Source organism: Pelobates fuscus, chromosome 3 (assembly GCF_036172605.1).
Source record: "Pelobates fuscus isolate aPelFus1 chromosome 3, aPelFus1.pri, whole genome shotgun sequence".
In the NCBI taxonomy this organism is placed as follows: Eukaryota; Metazoa; Chordata; class Amphibia; order Anura; family Pelobatidae; genus Pelobates; species Pelobates fuscus.
In genome coordinates, this window is record NC_086319.1 from 378,798,148 (window position 1) to 378,821,369 (window position 23,222).

At 43.9% G+C, this 23,222-nt stretch overlaps 1 protein-coding gene across 2 annotated transcripts in view; it reads right to left on the reverse strand.

Annotated features, from left to right (window-relative positions):
• KANK2 (KN motif and ankyrin repeat domains 2) overlaps positions 1-23,222 on the reverse strand; it is a 69,255-nt gene that overhangs the window by 20,313 nt on the left and 25,720 nt on the right. Inside the window, exons 1-4 of one of the 2 annotated variants that reach the window (XM_063449507.1) lie at positions 21,120-21,156; positions 2,500-2,606; positions 1,582-1,825; positions 83-1,257 (exon numbers count right to left, since the gene is read on the reverse strand). In XM_063449507.1, the coding sequence (XP_063305577.1) occupies positions 83-1,257; positions 1,582-1,825; positions 2,500-2,539 (1,459 nt within the window). In that variant the 5' untranslated portion in view covers positions 2,540-2,606; positions 21,120-21,156. Of the gene's footprint in view, positions 1-82; positions 1,258-1,581; positions 1,826-2,499; positions 2,607-21,119; positions 21,157-23,222 lie in introns of those variants that run through there. The other variant, XM_063449508.1, reaches the window with a different exon arrangement.

The window sequence follows — 23,222 nt, forward strand, 5'->3', positions numbered from 1 at the left end:
TGCTTTTTTTAATCATTTGTTTAAAACTAATCAATAAAGCTTTTATCTACCAATCACTTTACACATCTCCGTCGTGCCTCACCTCTCTTTTCGCAATCATTTGCATTCTGACCGGTGATGCTTATTTTCTTGACCATGTGGATGGTGACAGCTGGCCCAACTGATGTAAGGAATGGCTTTTCAAGCACCTCCCTGCTCCTGTAGACTCGCTCCTCTTCCCCTTCTCTTGGTTTAGTAACGCCTCCTCCAGCCCTGGCTTCCAGGCCTCTGGCTCTTTGCGGCTGTACACCAGGACCCACTTTGGTGCTAGAAACTACCTCGCTTCCTCTCTCCACCCTGGCCACCTTGACTGCATCCGCTCGCACGTCCTCCTTTTTCTCTTTCCTTTCCACCACTTCTGCTTTTCCTGCTTTTTCCGCTTCTTCCAGCTTCCGGTTGGCATTCTGAACTTCTGCCAAAGCTCGGGCAAGCTGCTTTTCCAAAACTGCTACTTTGGCAGACAATGCTTGGAGAAGAAGCTTCTGTTTGTCCACCTCTGGTTGCCTCAAAGTAACAGGGATGAGGTCTGTCTCTCTCACCCACACTCCAACACTGCATGTTGCTTTCCTGGGTGCCAAATATTCTTTGTTCATTTCATCTTTTGATTCTACCTTGTTTACTGCCGCTTCTCTCTGAAGTTCTCCAATCCCTAGTTTAGAATTATCTCTATGCTCATTCTCCTCTCTCCCATCCTTTGACTCTTCCTCTGGGATTTCGATGTACAGCTCCCCTCTTGCCTTGTTCCTGGAGCTTCCTCCTGGATGGCCCAGGTATTTCTGGCTCTTGAGTTGGACACTGAGCTGTCGTTTCTCCTCCTGCAGGACTGATATTTTCACTTGTAGAACTGGGATCATCTTGACCTGCTCCTCTAGCTGACGCAGTCTCTTGAGGGCGACTGCCATCTGCTCACGCACATGCTGGAGGTGGACTGGTGTAGGAGACACAGGAGTTGACATCCCAGAACTTAGTGGAGTAAACGACGAGAGCTGTTGACAAGACGAAGATGAGGGTAAGCGAGAAAGAGATGGAGTGGAAGCAGAGCTGGAAGAACGGCAGCCCAGACTGAGTGGACGGGATTGTCCAGCCTCCAGCTTTTTACTGGCATCCATCAGTGTTCTCTCTACCCTGGGGTTGAAATTGTGGGGAGCCTGGGTTGCCCCCCGCACCTCATAGGCTGGGTAGAAGCTTCTCCCACAATAGGAATAAGAAGAGTGTCGGCTGAAATATATTAAAAAGCAATCAATAACTTAGCACTCATCCTAAGTACATTACTGGAAAACATAATTCACACATCTCAACACACTAGCTGGGAGACTGAACAGAGCTAAGTATTCTACTCTGCTAAATCACTTTACTAAGTTCCCTGCTTCAGTAAAAACATTTCAGTGTAGGTGGGTAATATTTCCATCTTAAACAATGGTACATACAATAAATGTTCCACTATCTCTTAATGCATTTTCCTTCATTTATCTTATCCTTTCTCTCGCACGCTAGTACTTCTTTTACTTCTCCTGCCCCTGACTCCTTCCCAACAGATCTCACCTGTCATTACTGGCATTGGAGCACAGGGACTCGGTAGATGTCCACCAAGACCCGGTGTAACCAGGCCCACGCGGTAATGATCCATACCGAGGTCTGCGGTGAACCGGCACTCGTTTAATAGTGTGACCTTTCTCAATATCATCCACATACTTAAGGAAATCCAAATCTAATCTGTAACCGTAAGGGGTCTCCACAGAGTAAGGGACATCTGGGTCTTTCATCAATGACGAAGGTCCAGATTTTCCTAAAAAACAGGTGAACACAATGTGATAAGAGATGCACACCTGCTACACAAAATGCAGGTACTCCAAACTATAACAGATACATAGATAAACAAGCATAGATACTCACACTTATAAATGATACACATGTACACAATGCACACAGGAGCTCTCCCCCATTACCGATAAGCATGTATACAACACACAGCTAGTCTCATCCTTCACCCAGGCACATATACTGAAAGCAATAGGACCCACTGATCAGCGATATGTATGTACACGAATCTCAGACACCCTCCCTTCACAGACATACATACATACAAAACACATTCCTGTCTATCACGGATACACATCTAAAGAAAGCAAAGATATTCTCATCCCTGATATACATGTGTACAAATGACCTAATAGTCGTAATAATCACAGATATATATATATAGAAGAGGCAGGTACACCCACCCATCACTGATGCACATTCTAACCAATTATAACAATAATACACCGCACAAACACACGCATGATTACATGCCAACCTGTAGGTGCAGTAACCTGCAGCCATGCCAGGATCTTCAAACCTAGTGTTCTCACATACTGGGCAGCAGCAGCGCTGGCTTCTCGTCTTCAGAACTGCTGCATCTTGAGATGCCCCAAAAATACTAAACACAATACCTTTTATCACACAGCGAACATCTCGTACCTGGGAAGTGGCTTTCCATGTGAAGAACCTGTGCCATCATGTCACAAATTATTCTGTCCAAATACGGTACGATGACAATCTGCCTGAGATCACTGTGTAATCATGTCCTGCACAGAGAGACACACAAAAAAGATGTGTTAAACTACAGTCTGTCCCTCCCACTACTGTCTGAAACATACACACACAGAGATTGTCCCTCCCACACTAGGGTCACAGACACATGGCTGGCTGTGGGACATGGACTCTGTCCCTCCCAGCACAAGGTCACACAGACAGGAGGGAGCTATGGGATATGGAGTCTGTCCCTCCCAGCACAGTGTGACACAGACAGGAGGGAGCTATGGGACATGGAGTCTGTCCCTCCCAGCACAGGGTGACACAGACAGGAGGGAGCTATGGGACATGGAGTCTGTCCCTCCCAGCACAGGGTGACACAGACAGGAGGGAGCTATGGGACATGGAGTCTGTCCCTCCCAGCACAGGGTGACACAGACAGGAGGGAACTATGGGACATGGAGTCTGTCCCTCCCAGCACAGGGTGACACAGACAGGAGGGAGCTATGGGGACATGGAGTCTGTCCCTCCCAGCACAGGGTGACACAGACAGGAGGAAGCTATGGGACATGGAGTCTGTCCCTCCCAGCACAGGGTGACACACACAGGAGGTAACTATGGGACATGGAGTCTGTCCCTCCCAGCACAGGGTGACACAGACAGGAGGAAGCTATGGGACATGGAGTCTGTCCCTCCCAGCACAGGGTGACACACACAGGAGGGAGCTATGGGACATGGAGTCTGTCCCTCCCAGCACAGGGTGACACAGACAGGAGGAAACTATGGGACATGGAGTCTGTCCCTCCCAGCACAGGGTGACACAGACAGGAGGGAACTATGGGACATGGAGACTGTCCCTCCCAGCACAGGGTGGCACCGACAGGAGGAAGCTATGGGACATGGAGTCTGTCCCTCCCAGCACAGGGTGACACAGACAGGAGGGAGCTATGGGACATGGAGTCTGTTTCTCCCAGCACAAGGTGACACAGACAGGAGGGAGCTATGGGACATGGAGTCTGTCCCTCCCAGCACAGGGTGACACAGACAGGAGGGAGCTATGGGGACATGGAGTCTGTCCCTCCCAGCACAGGGTGACACAGACAGGAGGAAGCTATGGGACATGGAGTCTGTCCCTCCCAGCACAGGGTGACACACACAGGAGGGAACTATGGGACATGGAGTCTGTCCCTCCCAGCACAGGGTGACACAGACAGGAGGAAGCTATGGGACATGGAGTCTGTCCCTCCCAGCACAGGGTGACACACACAGGAGGGAGCTATGGGACATGGAGTCTGTCCCTCCCAGCACAGGGTGACACAGACAGGAGGAAACTATGGGACATGGAGTCTGTCCCTCCCAGCACAGGGTGACACAGACAGGAGGGAACTATGGGACATGGAGACTGTCCCTCCCAGCACAGGGTGGCACCGACAGGAGGAAGCTATGGGACATGGAGTCTGTCCCTCCCAGCACAGGGTGACACAGACAGGAGGGAGCTATGGGACATGGAGTCTGTCCCTCCCAGCACAGGGTGACACAGACAGGAGGGAGCTATGGGATATGGAGTCTGTCCCTCCCAGCACAGAGTGACACAGACGGGAGGGAGCTATGGGATATGGAGTCTGTCCCTCCCAGCACAGGGTGACACAGACAGGAGGAAGCTATGGGACATGGAGTCTGTCCCTCCCAGGACAGGGTGACACAGACAGGAGGGAGCTATGGGATATGGAGTCTGTCCCTCCCAGCACAGGGTGACACAGACAGGAGGAAGCTATGGGACATGGAGTCTGTCCCTCCCAGCACAGGGTGACACAGACAGGAGGGAGCTATGGGATATGGAGTCTGTCCCTCCCAGCACAGGGTGACACAGACAGGAGGAAACTATGGGACATGGAGTCTGTCCCTCCCAGCACAGGGTGACACAGACAGGAGGGAGCTATGGGACATGGAGTCTGTCCCTCCCAGCACGGGGTGACACAGACAGGAGGGAGCTATGGGACATGGAGCCTGTCCCTCCCAGCACAGGGTGACACAGACAGGAGGGAGCTATGGGACATGGAGTCTGTCCCTCCCAGCACAGGGTGACACAGACAGGAGGGAGCTATGACTCTATTATCTTCAATCTATGTGAGGATTTACTTGAAAACTAGAATTCACACAAATGAGAACAGAAAGATATATAACAAGGGATGGAAGATACAAGCACTCTTAGCTCTCACATAACTCAAGCTCGGCATGTCTCTTGCACTCTCTTATCATTACCATTTGTCCGAGTGGGAAGCGTCTTTCTCTCTCTCCATCACACGTCCTGTACATGACCTGTCACGAGTTTTCACTAATCACTTCTTCCTGAGACAAATCTCTTAGCTCTGTAGTCTCTTTCCTTAACCCTCTCTTTCCTTCATTGCTCAGTTAACTTCTTCCTTCCCTCTCTCCTCCACCTCCGATCCCATGTCTTACTCAGTGTTTTAACAAGAAATCTATTGCTTCTCTCTTCTGTCCCCAGGCATTCCTTCCCCTCCTCACCTCTTCCCCACTGGTATCATACTATGTCATTTTTGTGTTTTATTCCCTAGACTCTCCTTCACCTGTTTTTCTTGTTAACCCCTTAAGGACCAAACTTCTGGAATAAAAGGGAATTATGACATGTCACACATGTCATGTGTCCTTAAGGGGTTAAATCCATCACTCCCATTTCCAATCTCTTTGCTCTCTTTGCTCTTTACTTCCCGTCACCCAATAGTTCATACCTTCATCTTCCTTTCCATTCTCTCTCTCTCTCTCTATCATCATCGAATCATGCGCTTCCCTCCTTCTTCAGACAGAGCCCCCCTTCTTGCGATGTCTTCACCCCGTCTCATTCGTGCCCCCATACATGCCCCAGTAATTCCGCTCTACTCTTGTTCTCATATTGTGCGCCGCCTGTCCCCGTCACCGAGGATTCCCAGTTTGAAGTGACAGCAGGGTCTCTGTTTATTAGCTCTAAGCCATAACATCCCCCAGTGTGTGCAGCTGTAACCTCTCCAGCCTGAACCATTCTTCTACAAATTAGCTCTATTTACCAGAACGCTGAATTTCCTTTCTTTTTTCCTGTTTTACATGGCTCGGAGTTGCCTGCTGATGATCAAGTAATAAGTCCCGCCGTCACCCCTAGGCCCTGCTAGAAGCTCTTGAGCTGGACGAGTGCTGATGCAGAAACTGACCAAAAAATAAAATGCTTTCAAGTGAAATCTACATGAAATGTTGGAAACAAGTCATGTGCATGTTAAAGATATTAACCGACCAGAGGCCAAAACAAGATTTACATCTGATGCACGCCCTGGGTAGCAAACATGGGTGTCCAGTGGCCTTTTACATTAGCCAGACTTTTTATATGCAAAGAAAAATCACTGTGTACTTTCAGTCTTTTTACAAGTTCCTCATGGCAAATATTCAGTGCTAGGCTCTGAGAAGGCAAGTTTGTGGGGGCTTGTATTTAGGGGTCTCCTTATCCAGAGAAAACTGCTAATTGTGGCACTCCAGATTTTTAAGTATGGCATTTCCCATGATGCTTTGCCAGTCCTGCAGCCATCACTGATCTAAGGTACCGTTCGATTATAGATCTGTTTGATATACGGGGAGCCTGACTTGCCAATGGAACATTACAAATAGGGCGTTTATGTCAAATGCCTATTGGCACAGGGCATTTAAACAGAGGGAGTTACACTGAATTCTAAGCCAACGTAACAAATCACCCACTGTATTTTTCAAATGGAAACTCTTAACTCTCAGGACTTTAAATGTAATTATTGATCAAGACAAAATGTTCAATTATATTTTAACAAGTGCTTTTCCGTGTTACGATCTCTGTCCCAGGAAATTAAGAAAAAAGAATGCCCGGCAATTAAAGGGTTAAAAGGCTGTATCTAATGCTAAAGCTACATAAGGGAGAGATTACACTTTGTACTACTCAAACACAAAGTAACTTTGCCAAGATTCACTTTAAAAATAATGATCTTAAAACATCAACTGTTAAACTAGAGCAGCATTTAACAGTGTTCCGCGGATTTCGGGACACAAAATGGCCGCCATGATAATTGAGGCGGGCGGTGAGGGAGCTGAGCAGGGGAGAGGCTGCCCGCCTCAATTATCGCGGTGCGCACAGCAGTTATGCCGGAGTCGGAATATGACGTCACTCCGGCATTACTAAGAGGCACGTGAGGCAGCTGAGCAGGAAGTTCACTGCTCCCTAGCAGCCCCCACGCCAGTCGCTAAGCCCAGCAGTCCCACTGGACCCCAAGGACTCCACACCAGCCACTCAGCCCAGCAGCCCCACTGGACCCCGGGGAAATAGAGACTCCATGCCAGCACTCCCAAAAGTAGGGAGGCTAGGTGAGTGAAAATGTAAAAAATAAATAAATTGTGTGTGTGTCTGTTAAGGAGTTTGTATGCGTGTTTGTCAGTGAGTAAGTGTGTATGTGTGTTTGTCAGTGAGAGTGTATGTGTGTTTGTCAGTGAGTGTGTGTTTGTCAGTGTGAATATATGTGTGCTTGTCAGTGAGTGTGTGAGTGTGTATGTGTTTGTCAGTGGGAGTGTATATGTGTTTGTATGTGTGTCTGTCAAAGAATATGTGTGTTTGTCAGTGAGAGTGTATGTGTGTCTATCAAAGAGTATGTGTGTCTGAGTGTGTGTCAGTGTGTGTGTCAGTGTGTTAAGGTTTTGTGTATGTGTCACTATGTGTATCTGAGTGTGTGTGTATGTCAGTATGTGTGTATGCATGTGCCAGTGTACAGGGAGTGCAGAATTATTAGGCAAGTTGTATTTTTGAGGATTAATTTTATTATTGAACAACAACCATGTTCTCAATGAACCCAAAAAACTCATTAATATCAAAGCTGAATATTTTTGGAAGTAGTTTTTAGTTTGTTTTTAGTTTTAGCTATTTTAGGGGGATATCTGTGTGTGCAGGTGACTATTACTGTGCATAATTATTAGGCGACTTAACAAAAAACAAATATATACCCATTTCAATTATTTATTTTTACCAGTGAAACCAATATAACATCTCAACATTCACAAATATACATTTCTGACATTCAAAAACAAAACTAAAACAAATCAGTGACCAATATAGCCACCTTTCTTGGCAAGGACACTCAAAAGCCTGCCATCCATGGATTCTGTCAGTGTTTTGATCTGTTCACCATCAACATTGCGTGCAGCAGCAACCACAGCCTCCCAGACACTGTTCAGAGAGGTGTACTGTTTTCCCTCCTTGTAAATCTCACATTTGATGATGGACCACAGGTTCTCAATGGGGTTCAGATCAGGTGAACAAGGAGGCCATGTCATTAGATTTTCTTCTTTTATACCCTTTCTTGCCAGCCACGCTGTGGAGTACTTGGACGCGTGTGATGGAGCATTGTCCTGCATGAAAATCATGTTTTTCTTGAAGGATGCAGACTTCTTCCTGTACCACTGCTTGAAGAAGGTGTCTTCCAGAAACTGGCAGTAGGACTGGGAGTTGAGCTTTACTCCATCCTCAACCCGAAAAGGCCCCACAAGCTCATCTTTGATGATACTAGCCCAAACCAGTACTCCATCTCCATCTTGCTGGCGTCTGAGTCGGACTGGAGCTCTCTGCCCTTTACCAATCCAGCCACGGGCCCATCCATCTGGCCCATCAAGACTCACTCTCATTTCATCAGTCCATAAAACCTTAGAAAAATCAGTCTTGAGATATTTCTTGGCCCAGTCTTGACGTTTCAGCTTGTGTGTCTTGTTCAGTGGTGGTCGTCTTTCAGCCTTTCTTACCTTGGCCATGTCTCTGAGTATTGCACACCTTGTGCTTTTGGGCACTCCAGTGATGTTGCAGCTCTGAAATATGGCCAAACTGGTGGCAAGTGGCATCTTGGCAGCTGCACGCTTGACTTTTCTCAGTTCATGGGCAGTTATTTTGCGCCTTGGTGTTTCCACACGCTTCTTGCGACCCTGTTGACTATTTTGAATGAAACGCTTGATTGTTCGATGATCACGCTTCAGAAGCTTTGCAATTTTAAGAGTGCTGCATCCCTCTGCAAGATATCTCACTATTTTTGACTTTTCTGAGCCTGTCAAGTCCTTCTTTTGACCCATTTTGCCAAAGGAAAGGAAGTTGCCTAATAATTATGCACACCTGATATAGGGTGTTGATGTCATTAGACCACACCCCTTCTCATTACAGAGATGCACATCACCTAATATGCTTAATTGGTAGTAGGCTTTCGAGCCTATACAGCTTGGAGTAAGACAACATGCATAAAGAGGATGATGTGGTCAAAATACTCATTTGCCTAATAATTCTGCACTCCCTGTATATCAGTGTGTTTGTATGTGCCTATGTGTGTGTGTATGTCAGTGTGTGTGTATTTGAGTGTGTGTCAGTGTGTGTATATAACACTGTGTGTATGTATCGATGTGTGTATCTGAGTGCGTGTATGTGCCAGTGTGTGTATCTGTGGATGCAAGTGTGTGTATCTGAGTGTGTGTATTCGTGAGTCAAGATGTGTGTATCTGTCACTGTGTGCACCTGAGTGTGCTTTTAAGGTGTGTGTGTCTGTATGTCAGTGTGTGTATCTGTGTGTAACTATGTGCCAGTGTGTGTGTATTTGTGTGTCAGATGCACACACACACACACACACACACACAGATACACACACTGGCACATACAAACACAGATACACACACTTTGACACATTTATACACACACCTTGACACACAGATACATACACACACACACACAGACTGTGTGTCAAGGTGTGTGTATCTGTGTGTCAATGTGTGTGTCTGTGTGCTACTATGTGCCAGTGTGTGCATCTGTGTGTCATACAAACAGATACACACACCTTGATACACAGACACATATACACAAGCTTTGACACATAGATACTCACACCTTGACACACAGATACATACATACACACACACACACACACACACACACACTGTGTGTCAAGGTGTGTACCTGTGCACCACTATGTGCCAGTGTGTGTGTGTATTTGTGTGTCAGAATCATACACACTGGCACATACAAACACATATACACACCTTGACACACAGACACACACCGGCACATACAAAAAACACTGCAAATGTTTTTTTTACCAGGACTAGAACTAGAGGATAATCATGACAGTTACATTCCACAGCATTGTAAAGGCAGGTACCCCCCAAAACTGTATGCAACACCCCACCCTCCCTCCCCCCATTCAAACCTAACCATTTAAAGAGCCTAGCCCCTTGTGTAAGCATTTTTATAGTATAACAGACTTGGGACGTTCCTGGTCTTCAAAAGGTTAAACTAGCTCCATTATTAGCTGAGCTGTGACGACGGGTAGGGATTAGGTAACCTTCGGCACTCCAGATGTTGTGGACTACAACTCCCCTGATGCTTTGCCAGCATTGTGGGAGACGTAGTGCAAAACATCTGGAGTGCCAAAGGTTGCCTAGCGTGGTGCTGTTTCAGTATTACAAAAACAACATTCACTATTCAAAACTTGCACATTTACAGCAGCATTCCAAATGTATACAGCTTAAATAATAATAACAGTCATACGGTGCACATAATAACAGTGACAAGGTGCACATACAACGGCCCATTCCTCTGTATGAAAATAAATACACCAAAGATTTGCACGTCAACTGAAAGGGTTAAATCTATCAGTAACCAACACATAGCTAGCGGATAGCGGCATGAGTCACTTGTTGCCCCCTCTCTGCTGCTGTCACAAGAACAGTTTGCAGCTGGTGAGGTAGTCTGCAAAGAAACTTTTACATGTGACACCACGTGAGTTGAAAAAGTCTTATCTCTTCGGCCCATCATGGTTATTTATTAGACATTCGCTGTGTGCAAAAAAAGGGAGTGTCTGATAATCACTATGTGAACTGATAATGCTAAATATGAGTTATTGTACAGATAGGCAACGTTCATCTCCACCAGCTATAAGCAACCAGAAAACATTGAAATCAATAAAACAGCAATGTCACTTTGCAATTTTTTTGTATTTAATCCTTTTTTTTGGTCCAGTTTTCACCCATTTTTATAATGTTGAAATTCGCCGTCGTTTTTACATTTATTCATAAAGACATGAAAAATAAAAATAACAGCACCACTTTCAAGCCAAAAAAAATTTGAATCTTCTAATATAATGTACAACATCCATGTGAACATACTACATGCAGGGGTAGTAGTATGATGAAATGATGTCAGCCATCTTGCTTGATCTGCAATGCATGCCTATTTTGTATGGTCATCAATGAATGAATCAACCAACTCATACCACTGGTGGGAGGTATGTAATAATGCCATACAGAAACGGGGACCGCCAGCATGATGGGAATGCAGATTACCAACATTATCTCAGAAAGGACTGAAAAACAGTTATTGTTATACCTGGGTTCTACAAGGTATCTAAAGGCCCCAATGCAGAGACTCAGCTAAGGTGGATGTAAACCTTGAATTGCAATGACCAGCTAAGACAGCTGGAGGCAGGTTAGCTCTCAGCCTACCCTTGTCGAGCAGAGCTGGATAGCTAAATAAATTGCTTCTCCATCACTGATTATTGTCTCCTTCCCACTTAATACTCTCAAATCTTTGTCTCTCCAACGTTTCCACTTATATAAGGTCTCTCTCACTGAATACTCACTCTCACTCCCATCTGTCCATCAAACCTCCCCACTGAATATAATGTCTCTCACTTACTACCTTTTCTCCCATCTGAATTCCTCTTTGTAATCACTCTTTTTAACCCCTTAAGGACACATGACATGTGTGAGATGTGTTCCCTTTTATTCCAGAAGTTTGGTCCTTAAGGGGTTAAAGAGGTACTCCAACCAAAATAACCCCTTCAGTGATTTGAAGGGGTCATGGTGGTAGGAGTGTGTCTGACTGCAAAAAAAACAGCACTTACTGAATTATGTGCACTTGCGTGCCTTGGACTGGTTGCACCCCCGTTACTCGTGACTTAGGCTGTCTAAAATTGGCTTATGTTTCTGCACAGTGTAGACTGACGTAAAAATCCTTGACTTGCAGGCAGAGCACCTGCCAGGGAAAGATAGCTTTCCCCTCCCACCTACATTGCGCTCCCTCAATTGAAGTACAAGCACTCTCCATCCTTGTCTCCACTCCCTGCCTTTGCAAGACCAGAGCACGTGCTCTGAGACGGCGAAATGGTCCAATCAGAGGCTTCTCTATGAGAACTAGAAAACGAGAACGTGATAGCAAAGAGAGCAAAACCAACCCCAAAACATTTGTAAGTACATAAATCATAACGAAACAACAAATAAAAGTGTAGGTACCCTGAAAACAGAGATTGGTGTGTTAGTTCATGAAGACCAGAAAAAGGCAGACAATTTAAATAACAATTTTTCCTCAGTATTTATTAAGGAGGATCCTATGGCAAGATATTGGCAAATGATTGCAACAAACAAATAGCAGAAAAATTGTGATTAGATGACTCAAGACAGTCCAGGCTGTTCTGACCAACAAGCGCTTGACTGGGAGATGCCCTGAATCACTCTGGAACTGTTCACCGGATCGTAACTATGCCGCAACCTGGTGAAACTCCAATCAGATATCGCTCAGTCCTCTGATCTTTAAACAGAGCACTATTTGGAGGGAACATCAGGGAGAAGATGAGGCATCCAGAGACACCAAGGACTTGTGGAAGCTCCCTAATACGAGGCCCCAAGAAGCCATTATTGGAGATCGGGGCTTAGTGCAGTACATTCTGGGACTCTGCACTGCTTTTGAACAGCTTAGCCCTCATAAACAGAGCTTTATGGGGATGTATACCCCTTGGCGATATCTTGTGGGGGGCACTCTGCTTTGGGGATAGCATTGTAAGGCACCCAGGTGTCTGGGAATTAATTAACTTACCTGGACTTTTATTGAGTTATGTAACAGTGGCCAAGGTGCCACGTGGGATTGTATTATTTGGTTTGATGACTCACTGTTGGGAATGCCTAAATAAATATATGCCAGTTGTTGAATAAAGTGTGTCTGTTTTACCCTTCATTAAGCCGCGGTGGATGTTTGGGAATAACGCTATAACCAATTTAGCTGTCCTGCCCAACGTTTCGGCACCTACTGTCTGCGTTGGGGGTATTGGGGGCTCGTGTTTCTGCCAGAATAGGCTTGTGAGGATTGTGGTAATTATTACTGTTTGTTTTGTTATGCCTATATATTGTCACTTTATATTTTGCTTAAAGGACCACTATAGTGACAGGAAAACAAACTCGTTTTCCTGGCACTATAGTGCCCTGAGTGTGCCCCTACTCTCAGGGTCCCACTCCCGCCAGGCTCTAGGGGGAGGAAGGTGTTAAACACTCACCCAGCCCTGGAGACTCTCCTCCTCCTTCCGACGTCATCGGCTGAATATGCATGCGCGGCAAGAGCCGTGCGCGCATTCAGCCAGTCTATAGGAAAGCATTCTCAATGCTTTCCTATGGACGCTGGCGTCTTCTCACTGTGAAAATCACAGTGAGAAGCACGGAAGCACCTCTAGCGGCTGTCAATGAGACGCCCACTAGAGGCTGGATTAACCCATTTGTAAACATAGCAGTTTCTCTGAAACTGCTATGTTTACAGCAGAAGGGGTAATCCTAGATGGACCTGGCACCCAGACCACTTCATTAAGCTGAAGTGGTCTGGGTGCCTTTAATGCTTATTGTACCAATTATTGGTTTATTAAAGTATTTGCATAACTCTTTGTAGTGAATCTAGTGTGCATTCTCTATTTCATATATTCTATGGTTTGGGTATTTGAGGGAGTACCTGGGAGCAATAGCACCTATTTTGTTTATAGATTCTCTCCATACAGAGTTATTGTGATATAAATCAAATACAGACCACAGATAAAGGAAATGCCTTCATGTCATTGGTTGTTAAACTGCTAAATTGGCACCTTGAGCACTATAACTAAGACAGCCCGCTGTAATACTTATGGTACCTGGCGTGATGTAGCACTGGTTAGTAGTCAAACCATTTTGTTGTTTGTTTTTGTAAAAAAATATGATTGTGCAGTTCAGCAAAACAGTCAAAGCTGGTAAGTCAGCAATGCAAAAATACATTTTATGTATATGAAAAAACAATGTTGTGTTATTGGGATAATTATGATTATCTGCTCAGCCGAAGTACAAGTAAAAACTCCATTCTTCTGCCCAAATGTCCGATCAGAAAGCAATAGAATATGGCAATATGATCAATATATGAAATATGACTTCTGTCTGCCGGGTGAGAAAGGAAATAAGATATAAGTCAAACCGCTGTTTTACCTGTATCCACCCCGGCGCCTGCGGCCCCCCAGAAACTGCTTCCGGTCTTTACCCGCAGGAGAATCCAGATATCGCTATAGAGCGACACAGATCTGCGTTTATTGGCAGCAAGCATCACCTTAGTGCTCTCAGTCAATGATAGTGATCCTGGCCGGTTTTATTGTATAGACACAGGCGCCAAGATAACCAAGGTAAGTTGTCAAACCAAAACAGTTTGACTGCATACCGAGGGATGGCCCCAGGGCATTCCTGGCAATATCACCAATACAGTGGACTGCATTGGTTATGGTACTAGACTAATTCTTTAGCTGCATAAAGTCGTTTTAGTTTTTTACCCACTGAAACAGTAGCTTTATCTCTCTTATTTGGGGATACTGCGAAGGAGTCTGTGGACATGTTAGCTTAATCAACTGGGCCTGTGTGCCAAAAGCGTCTTGTAATGACATTATCAAAACTGACAATGAGGTATAATGTATGGCCAGTATATTGCCTTTCACAAGACGATGACTGTTCCCATCAGCCACTGCTCGCAAAAGCCAATGTTAAACAGCAAAGTTTGGTCGTTGCAGCTGCTTGAAGCTCCTGCATTTGCAGCATTTTGTCAAAACTGTCTGCTCAAAATATAAAAGCGACTCAACTTTATTTTACAATATCTTCTGATTACACAGGGATTTTATTGAAATTTCACCATAGTCTTTATGAATTTTCTCCAAAAATGACAATGTATAAGGAGCTGAAGTGCTTTATGTGTGTCCTCATAATTTCAATAGAAATTTGCACTTTTATGAATTAGCTTGGTTCCACCCCCCTGGCTGTCAATCAGACAACAGTTCCTGATACTTCCTGGTTTGTTTAGCTCAGTGGAACTAAATTCAAGATGCAGCAATTACCCAGAACACCTGCCTTCCAAAGACTTCTCATAGAGCTGCATTGGGAAGTATGCAATTGGACAGTCACAGAAAGTCTGGGCGGGGTTAGGAGGAGAGGCTTTGCAGAGGCTGCAGATAAGAGATCTGCAGCCTTTGCATATTTAAATACATGCATGTTTAGAATTGTGCTTTATCTACTAAACAGTGATATTTAACTTTTCTGTTTGCGCAGTGGAGTGTCCCTTAAAGTCACCATTCCATTCCCATTTTAATATGTCTGGTACCCTTTGTATTCTATTTAATATATTAGCAGATTCTGCTCAGCCATTATGAAGACACCAAGACATTATGCAGAATGCCTGAGTAGTTTCTGGCAATATAACAAGTACAAAAGATATTTAAACAATGACACATTAGAGTTTTAGTATCCTGGCGATAAACATTACTCTTAACCTACATAGGTTATATGTTTTGTTACTTTGTCGCTATAAAAACTTCTATCCCACGTAATAATTTACTTTTATTTAGACACATTCCCAGCATGCCATTCCACAGCCTTATCCATGATCCCCGTGTTAAACGAAGTAGCAATCACTTGCATTTCTTCTCTGATATAATATACTTAATCCTTTCCTCTACTTCTCTGTTTCCAAAGTCACTCAGAATCTCTGCTCTTCGTTTACCCTCTGTCTTATCCTACGTCTCTTCCCCTTTTATGGAATTCATTTTCTCAATAAATAAACAATTCTACCCCACTCCTGTTACTGGCCGGCAACCTGCCAGCACAGCCTCACCCAATGCAAACCACGCCGGGAATAATTAGGGTCAAGGGGAACTCGGGCCTTTATACGGAGCGTACCTCTAGTCATAAGATAAAATGCAGAGTACACAGAAAATACAGCATTTGTATCTGTTTACCTAGTGTATCTGTATTATGCCATAGATTTTCAAATAAATAGAATTTAAAAAGAACTCAGAATAAAGAATTCTGGATTCAATTTTTATATCGAGCTATTGGGGAGTTATAGAGAGAGGTTATATGGAGTAATAGGAGGAGTTATAGAGAGAGGTTATATGGAGTAATAGGAGGAGTTATAGGGAGAGGTTATATGGAGTAATAGGAGGAGTTATAGAGAGAGGTTATATGGAGTAATAGGAGGAGTTATAGAGAGAGGTTATATGGAGTAATAGGAGGAGTTATAGAGAGAGGTTATATGGAGTAATAGGAGGAGTTATAGAGAGAGGTTATATGGAGTAATAGGAGGAGTTATAGGGAGAGGTTATATGGAGTAATTGGAGGAGTTATAGGGAGAGGTTATATGGAGTAATAGGAGGAGATATAGAGAGAGGTTATATGGAATAATAGGAGGAGTTATAGAGAGAGGTTATATGGATAATAGCCGGAGTTATAGAGAGAGGTTATATGGAGTAATAGGAGGAGTTATAGAGAGACGTTATATGGAGTAATAGGAGGAGTTATAGAGAGAGGTTATATGGAGTAATAGGAGGAGTTATAGGGAGATGTTATATGGAGTAATAGGAGGGGTTATAGGGAGAGGTTATATGGAGTAATAGGAGGAGTTATAGGGAGAGGTTATATGGAGTAATAGGAGGAGTTATAGGGAGAGGTTATATGGTGTAATAGGAGGAGTTATAGGGAGAGGTTATATGGAGCAATAGGAGGAGTTATAGGGAGAGGTTATATGGAGTAATAGGAGGAGTTATAGGGAGAGGTTATATGGAGTAATAGGAGGAGTTATAGAGAGACGTTATATGGAGTAATAGGAGGAGTTATAGAGAGAGGTTATATGGAGTAATAGGAGGAGTTATAGAGAGAGGTTATATGGTGTAATAGGCGGCGTTATAGGGAGAGGGTATATGGAGTAATAGGAGGAGTTATAGGGAGAGGTTATATGGAGTAATAGGAGGAGTTATAGGGAGAGGTTATATGGTGTAATAGGAGGAGTTATAGGGAGAGGTTATATGGAGCAATAGGAGGAGTTATAGGGAGAGGTTATATGGAGTAATAGGAGGAGTTATAGGGAGAGGTTATATGGAGTAATAGGAGGAGTTATAGAGAGACGTTATATGGAGTAATAGGAGGAGTTATAGAGAGAGGTTATATGGAGTAATAGGAGGAGTTATAGAGAGAGGTTATATGGTGTAATAGGAGGAGTTATAGGGAGAGGTTATATGGAGTAATAGGAGGAGTTATAGGGAGAGGTTATATGGAGTAATAGGAGGAGTTATAGGGAGAGGTTATATGGTGTAATAGGAGGAGTTATAGGGAGAGGTTATATGGAGCAATAGGAGGAGTTATAGGGAGAGGTTATATGGAGTAATAGGAGGAGTTATAGGGAGAGGTTATATGGAGTAATAGGAGGAGTTATAGAGAGAGGTTATATGGAGTAATAGGAGGAGTTATAGGGAGAGGTTATATGGAGTAATAGGAGGAGTTATAGAGAGAGGTTATATGGAGTAATAGGAGGAGTTATAGGGAGAGGTTATATGGTGTAATAGGAGGAGTTATAGGGAGAGGTTATATGGAGCAATAGGAGGAGTTATAGGGAGAGGTTATATGGAGTAATAGGAGGAGTTATAGGGAGAGGTTATATGGAGTAATAGGAGGAGTTATAGAGAGAGGTTATATGGAGTAATAGGAGGAGTTATAGGGAGAGGTTATATGGAGCAATAGGAGGAGTTATAGAGAGAGGTTATATGGAGCAATAGGAGGAGTTATAGAGAGAGGTTATATGGAGTAATAGGAGGAGTTATAGGGAGAGGTTATATGGAGTAATAGGAGGAGTTATAGAGAGAGGTTATATGGAGTAATAGGAGGAGTTATAGGGAGAGGTTATATGGAGTAATAGGAGGAGTTATAGAGAGAGGTTAAATGGAGTAATAGGAGGAGTTATAGAGAGAGGCTATATGGAGTAATAGGAGGAGTTATAGGGAGAGGTTATATGGAGGTATAGGAGGAGTTATAGGGAGATGTTATATGGAGTAATAGGAGGAGTTATAGGGAGAGGTTATATGGAGTAATAGGAGGAGTTATAGAGAGAGGTTATATGGAGTAATAGGAGGAGTTATAGAGAGAGGTTATATGGAGTAATAGGAGGAGTTATAGGGAGAGGTTATATGGAGTAATAGTAGGAGTTATAGGGAGAGGTTAAATGGAGTAATAGGAGGAGTTATAGGGAGAGGTTATACGGAGTAATAGGAGGAGTTATAGGGAGAGGTTAAATGGAGTAATAGGAGGAGTTATAGGGAGAGGTTATACGGAGTAATAGGAGGAGTTATAGAGAGAGGTTATATGGAGTAATAGGAGGAGTTATAGGGAGAGGTTAAATGGAGTAATAGGGGGAGTTATAGGGAGAGGTTAAATGGAGTAATAGGAGGAGTTATAGGGAGAGGTTAAATGGAGTAATAGGAGGAGTTATAGAGAGGTTAAATGGAGTAATTAATAGGATGAGACTATGTAGAGCAAAACGTAAAATAATGTAGAAAACACTTCAAAACAAATCAATGGAAGTGAATTAGTTAAGAGGGCAGGGTCTCCCATTGTCTCAGTGACAGAAAGCAGACCCCTCTCCCCCTTCTCCTGGCATAAGATTAGAGGAGAAACTGGAGTTCAGGAGAAATTACATGAAATGCGTTATTTCAACACCAGGGAGCAGACAGACAGCTCTCAGTGCCCCATCTGACACATTCCAGAGCGAGTGCCGCACAACCCTGTACAAGTAGAGTATTATAGGGTTAAACTAAAAAATTATAGAACACAATAGAAACAGACAGTATGTCCCTCCTAGCACAGGGTGACATACAGGGAGTGCAGAATTATTAGGCAAGTTGTATTTTTGAGGATTAATTTTATTATTGAACAACAACCATGTTCTCAATGAACCCAAAAAACTCATTAATATCAAAGCTGAATATTTTTGGAAGTAGTTTTTAGTTTGTTTTTAGTTATAGCTATTTTAGGGGGATATCTGTGTGTGCAGGTGACTATTACTGTGCATAATTATTAGGCAACTTAACAAAAAACAAATATATACCCATTTCAATTATTTATTTTTACCAGTGAAACCAATATAACATCTCAACATTCACAAATATACATTTCTGACATTCAAAAACAAAACTAAAACAAATCAGTGACCAATATAGCCACCTTTCTTGGCAAGGACACTCAAAAGCCTGCCATCCATGGATTCTGTCAGTGTTTTGATCTGTTCACCATCAACATTGCGTGCAGCAGCAACCACAGCCTCCCAGACACTGTTCAGAGAGGTGTACTGTTTTCCCTCCTTGTAAATCTCACATTTGATGATGGACCACAGGTTCTCAATGGGGTTCAGATCAGGTGAACAAGGAGGCCATGTCATTAGATTTTCTTCTTTTATACCCTTTCTTGCCAGCCACGCTGTGGAGTACTTGGACGCGTGTGATGGAGCATTGTCCTGCATGAAAATCATGTTTTTCTTGAAGGATGCAGACTTCTTCCTGTACCACTGCTTGAAGAAGGTGTCTTCCAGAAACTGGCAGTAGGACTGGGAGTTGAGCTTGACTCCATCCTCAACCTGAAAAGGCCCCACAAGCTCATCTTTGATGATACCAGCCCAAACCAGTACTCCACCTCCACCTTGCTGGCGTCTGAGTCGGACTGGAGCTCTCTGCCCTTTACCAATCCAGCCACGGGCCCATCCATATGGCCCATCAAGACTCACTCTCATTTCATCAGTCCATAAAACCTTAGAAAAATCAGTCTTGAGATATTTCTTGGCCCAGTCTTGACATTTCAGCTTGTGTGTCTTGTTCAGTGGTGGTCGTCTTTCAGCCTTTCTTACCTTGGCCATGTCTCTGAGTATTGCACACCTTGTGCTTTTGGGCACTCCAGTGATGTTGCATCTCTGAAATATGGCCAAACTGGTGGCAAGTGGCATCTTGGCAGCTGCACGCTTGACTTTTCTCAGTTCATGGGCAGTTATTTTGCGCCTTGGTTTCTCCACACGCTTCTTGCGACCCTGTTGACTATTTTGAATGAAACGCTTGATTGTTCGATGATCACGCTTCAGAAGCTTTGCAATTTTAAGAGTGCTGCATCCCTCTGCAAGATATCTCACTATTTTTGACTTTTCTGAGCCTGTCAAGTCCTTCTTTTGACCCATTTTGCCAAAGGAAAGGAAGTTGCCTAATAATTATGCACACCTGATATAGGGTGTTGATGTCATTAGACCACACCCCTTCTCATTACAGAGATGCACATCACCTAATATGCTTAATTGGTAGTAGGCTTTCGAGCCTATACAGCTTGGAGTAAGACAACATGCATAAAGAGGATGATGCGGTCAAAATACTCATTTGCCTAATAATTCTGCACTCCCTGTAGACAGGAGGAAGCTATGGGACATGGAGTCTGTCCCTCCCAGCACAGGGTGACACAGACAGGAAGGAGCCATGGAACATGGAGTCTGTCCCTCCCAGCATAGGATGACACAGACAGGAGGGAGCTATGGGACATGGAGTCTGTCCCTCCCAGCACAGGGTGACAGACAGGAGGGAGCTATGGGACATGGAGTCTGTCCCTCCCAGCACAGGGTGACACAGACAGGAGGCAGCTATGGGACATGGAGTCTGTCCCTCCCAGCACAGGGTGACAGACAGGAGGGAGCTATGGGACATGGAGTCTGTCCCTCCCAGCACAGGGTGACACAGACAGGAAGGAGCTATGGGACATGGAGTCTGTCCTTCCCAGCACAGGGTGACACAGACAGGAGGGAGTTATGGGACATGGAGTCTGTCCCTCCCAGTACAGGGTGACACAGACAGGAGGGAGCTATGGGACATGGAGTCTGCCCCTCCCAGCACAGGGTGACACAGACAGGAGGGAGCTATGGGACATGGAGTCTGTCCCTCCCAGCACAGGGTGACACAGACAGGAGGGAGCTATGGGACATGGAGTCTGTCCCTCCCAGCACAGGGTGACAGACAGGAGGGAGCTATGGAACATGGAGTCTGTCCCTCCCAGCACAGGGTGACACAGACAGGAAGGAGCTATGGGACATGGAGTCTGTCCTTCCCAGCACAGGGTGACACAGACAGGAGGAAGCTACGGGACATGGAGCCTGTCCCTCCCAGCACAGGGTGACACAGACAGGAGGGAGTTATGGGACATGGAGTCTGTCCCTCCCAGTACAGGGTGACACAGACAGGAGGTAGTTATGGGACATGGAGTCTGTCCCTCCCAGCACAGGGTGACACAGACAGGAGGGAGCTATGGGACATGGAGTCTGTCCCTCCCAGCACAGGGTGACACAGACAGGAGGTACAGAGTGTGACATATCTAACTTTTTCTCCAAATATCATAAAAATGTACCAAAACTGAATACGTCTTGACTTTCTTGCTTTTGTTCACGTCATGCTGTACCCCACAAGCAAACACCTAGGATACAGGAGAAAGAAAACAGAATAATGTGAAGAAGATTGTCTCTTAAAAAAGAATTTAAAATAATTGCCCCTTAAAAAATAATAATAATAATAATAATATGACAGCAAGACAACACATAACTGCCAAACTTAAAGATATATTATAGTCATCAGAACAACTACAGGCAGGCTTTTTGCAGTAAACTTTGTCTTTTCAGAAAAAAGGCAGTGTTTACATTACAGCCATGGGACAGTCCACTGCTCAGATGGCTACTCGAGGTGCTTCCTGGGGCACTGATTCAATGCATCTTTATGATTATATGCGAATTGGCCAGGGCAGCGTTTGGCTCTGCCCTGGCCCGCCTCGTCAATTCATCAGAATTGACAATCTCAGCCAATTCAATGCTTTGCTATGGAAAAGCATTGTGATTGGCTGAGATCATCACTTCTGATGATGTCAGCCAATGAGCCAGATCAGGGGCAGAGCTAGCACGGCAGACTATAGGGTCAGGAATACATGTTTGTGGTCCTGATACTACAGTGTTCATTTACCTATACCACTAGGAAAATTAACTTTTCTCATAGTAGCCATGTTGCAATATAAACTGAGGCAGCTTGAAGAATTTTATCCAATAAAATGCCCCAATGTATCTTTTTTTGTGATACTATTACTTGTCAATGTTTTACATATAAAGAAATCCCAGAGATATTGATGTTTTTTCAAAATGTATTTATTTATCTTTTTACTCACGAAACTGGAAATTGAGGAGAACTGACGAGAGCACTGGTAAATTGAAGTCAAAATGGAGAAATTCAATTAGCACCCATTCAGGGTAAAACGGTACACAGAACCGCATCGACTACATGCCAACTAGGTGTAGAAGGTTTGGGTTGAAGCATGTAGAATCTACAATAAGATACGTGCATTGATTACTATATTTAACGTTTACCATGTGGTACTTTATGTGAAATGAGCTGTGAGTGTGGTGTAATTATGTGATCTATAAATTGTATACATTGTATACCGTAATATACGTTACTGGCTGAGCTCTATGTAACGCGGCTGAGAGATAAGTTTGAAGATGCTCTTAGAATTGTATGTCAAAGTTTAAATATCAGTCATCATCTAATGTCCAGCTCTTAGTTTTAGGAGAGAAATAAGCTAGGTAAAGGACACATTTTTTTTCCTGGATGCTATACACAAGGAAAAGTAGTCTGTCCCTACTGTTATTTATATATTTAATGAACACTTGAGCACTCAGGAAATAAATCGCAAGAGGTTCAGACACATGGGGCAATATAGAAGCAGATTAGATGATGCTTATTTTGGTAACAGAGCATTTTAAATTAAAGAGACAAACCCTATCCCCAATGTAGAAAGTAATGCACCAGGAAAACAGATTGGGCCTGGATAAATGAAACCAACAGATTGAATGTACAAAATGATCAAGAGCCAGGCTTGGGACTGGGGATTGCTAGATACGAGTACACCAATCCTCATGGATACTCAATGGTACCCGGTTTACAAAAGTTTAATCAACACTGCAACAGGACTCGAAAATGTCTAAACTATTTAGGGGGAATACTGGTTTGGTGAATAACGCCCTAGGGGAAGAAACAGACAGGGATATTAAACTAAGTGAGAATTTCAACGTTTAGGCTAAGGTAGCCAAACTGGAAGCATAGATGGTGGCTTAGAGAATTTTTCCAGTTCGGTTACTTTGGCCTTATTACTTTGGCCTTGAAATTTACTTTGAATTCTCACTGTAGTAAATAACTATTGGAATGTAGATTATGTATAGAACTTGTAGAACAGATACAAAGCACAGAGCAGCGATGCCAGTCTGAGTGTCTGTCCAAATATCATTAAAAAATAGAGTACACAAGGGCTCGGGCAGGCAGCCATGGTGGAACCGTGTGTTTAGAACCACGAGCCATTATTCACATAAAATATTTGAAGGTGGAGGGTAGGGTTGTATTTCTGAGCAATTATCATGAAAAACAGAATATTTTGCAGAATATACAGACTGCGTGAAGGAAATTGATTGTGATTAGTTGATTGATTTTCACTTCCGGCATTTG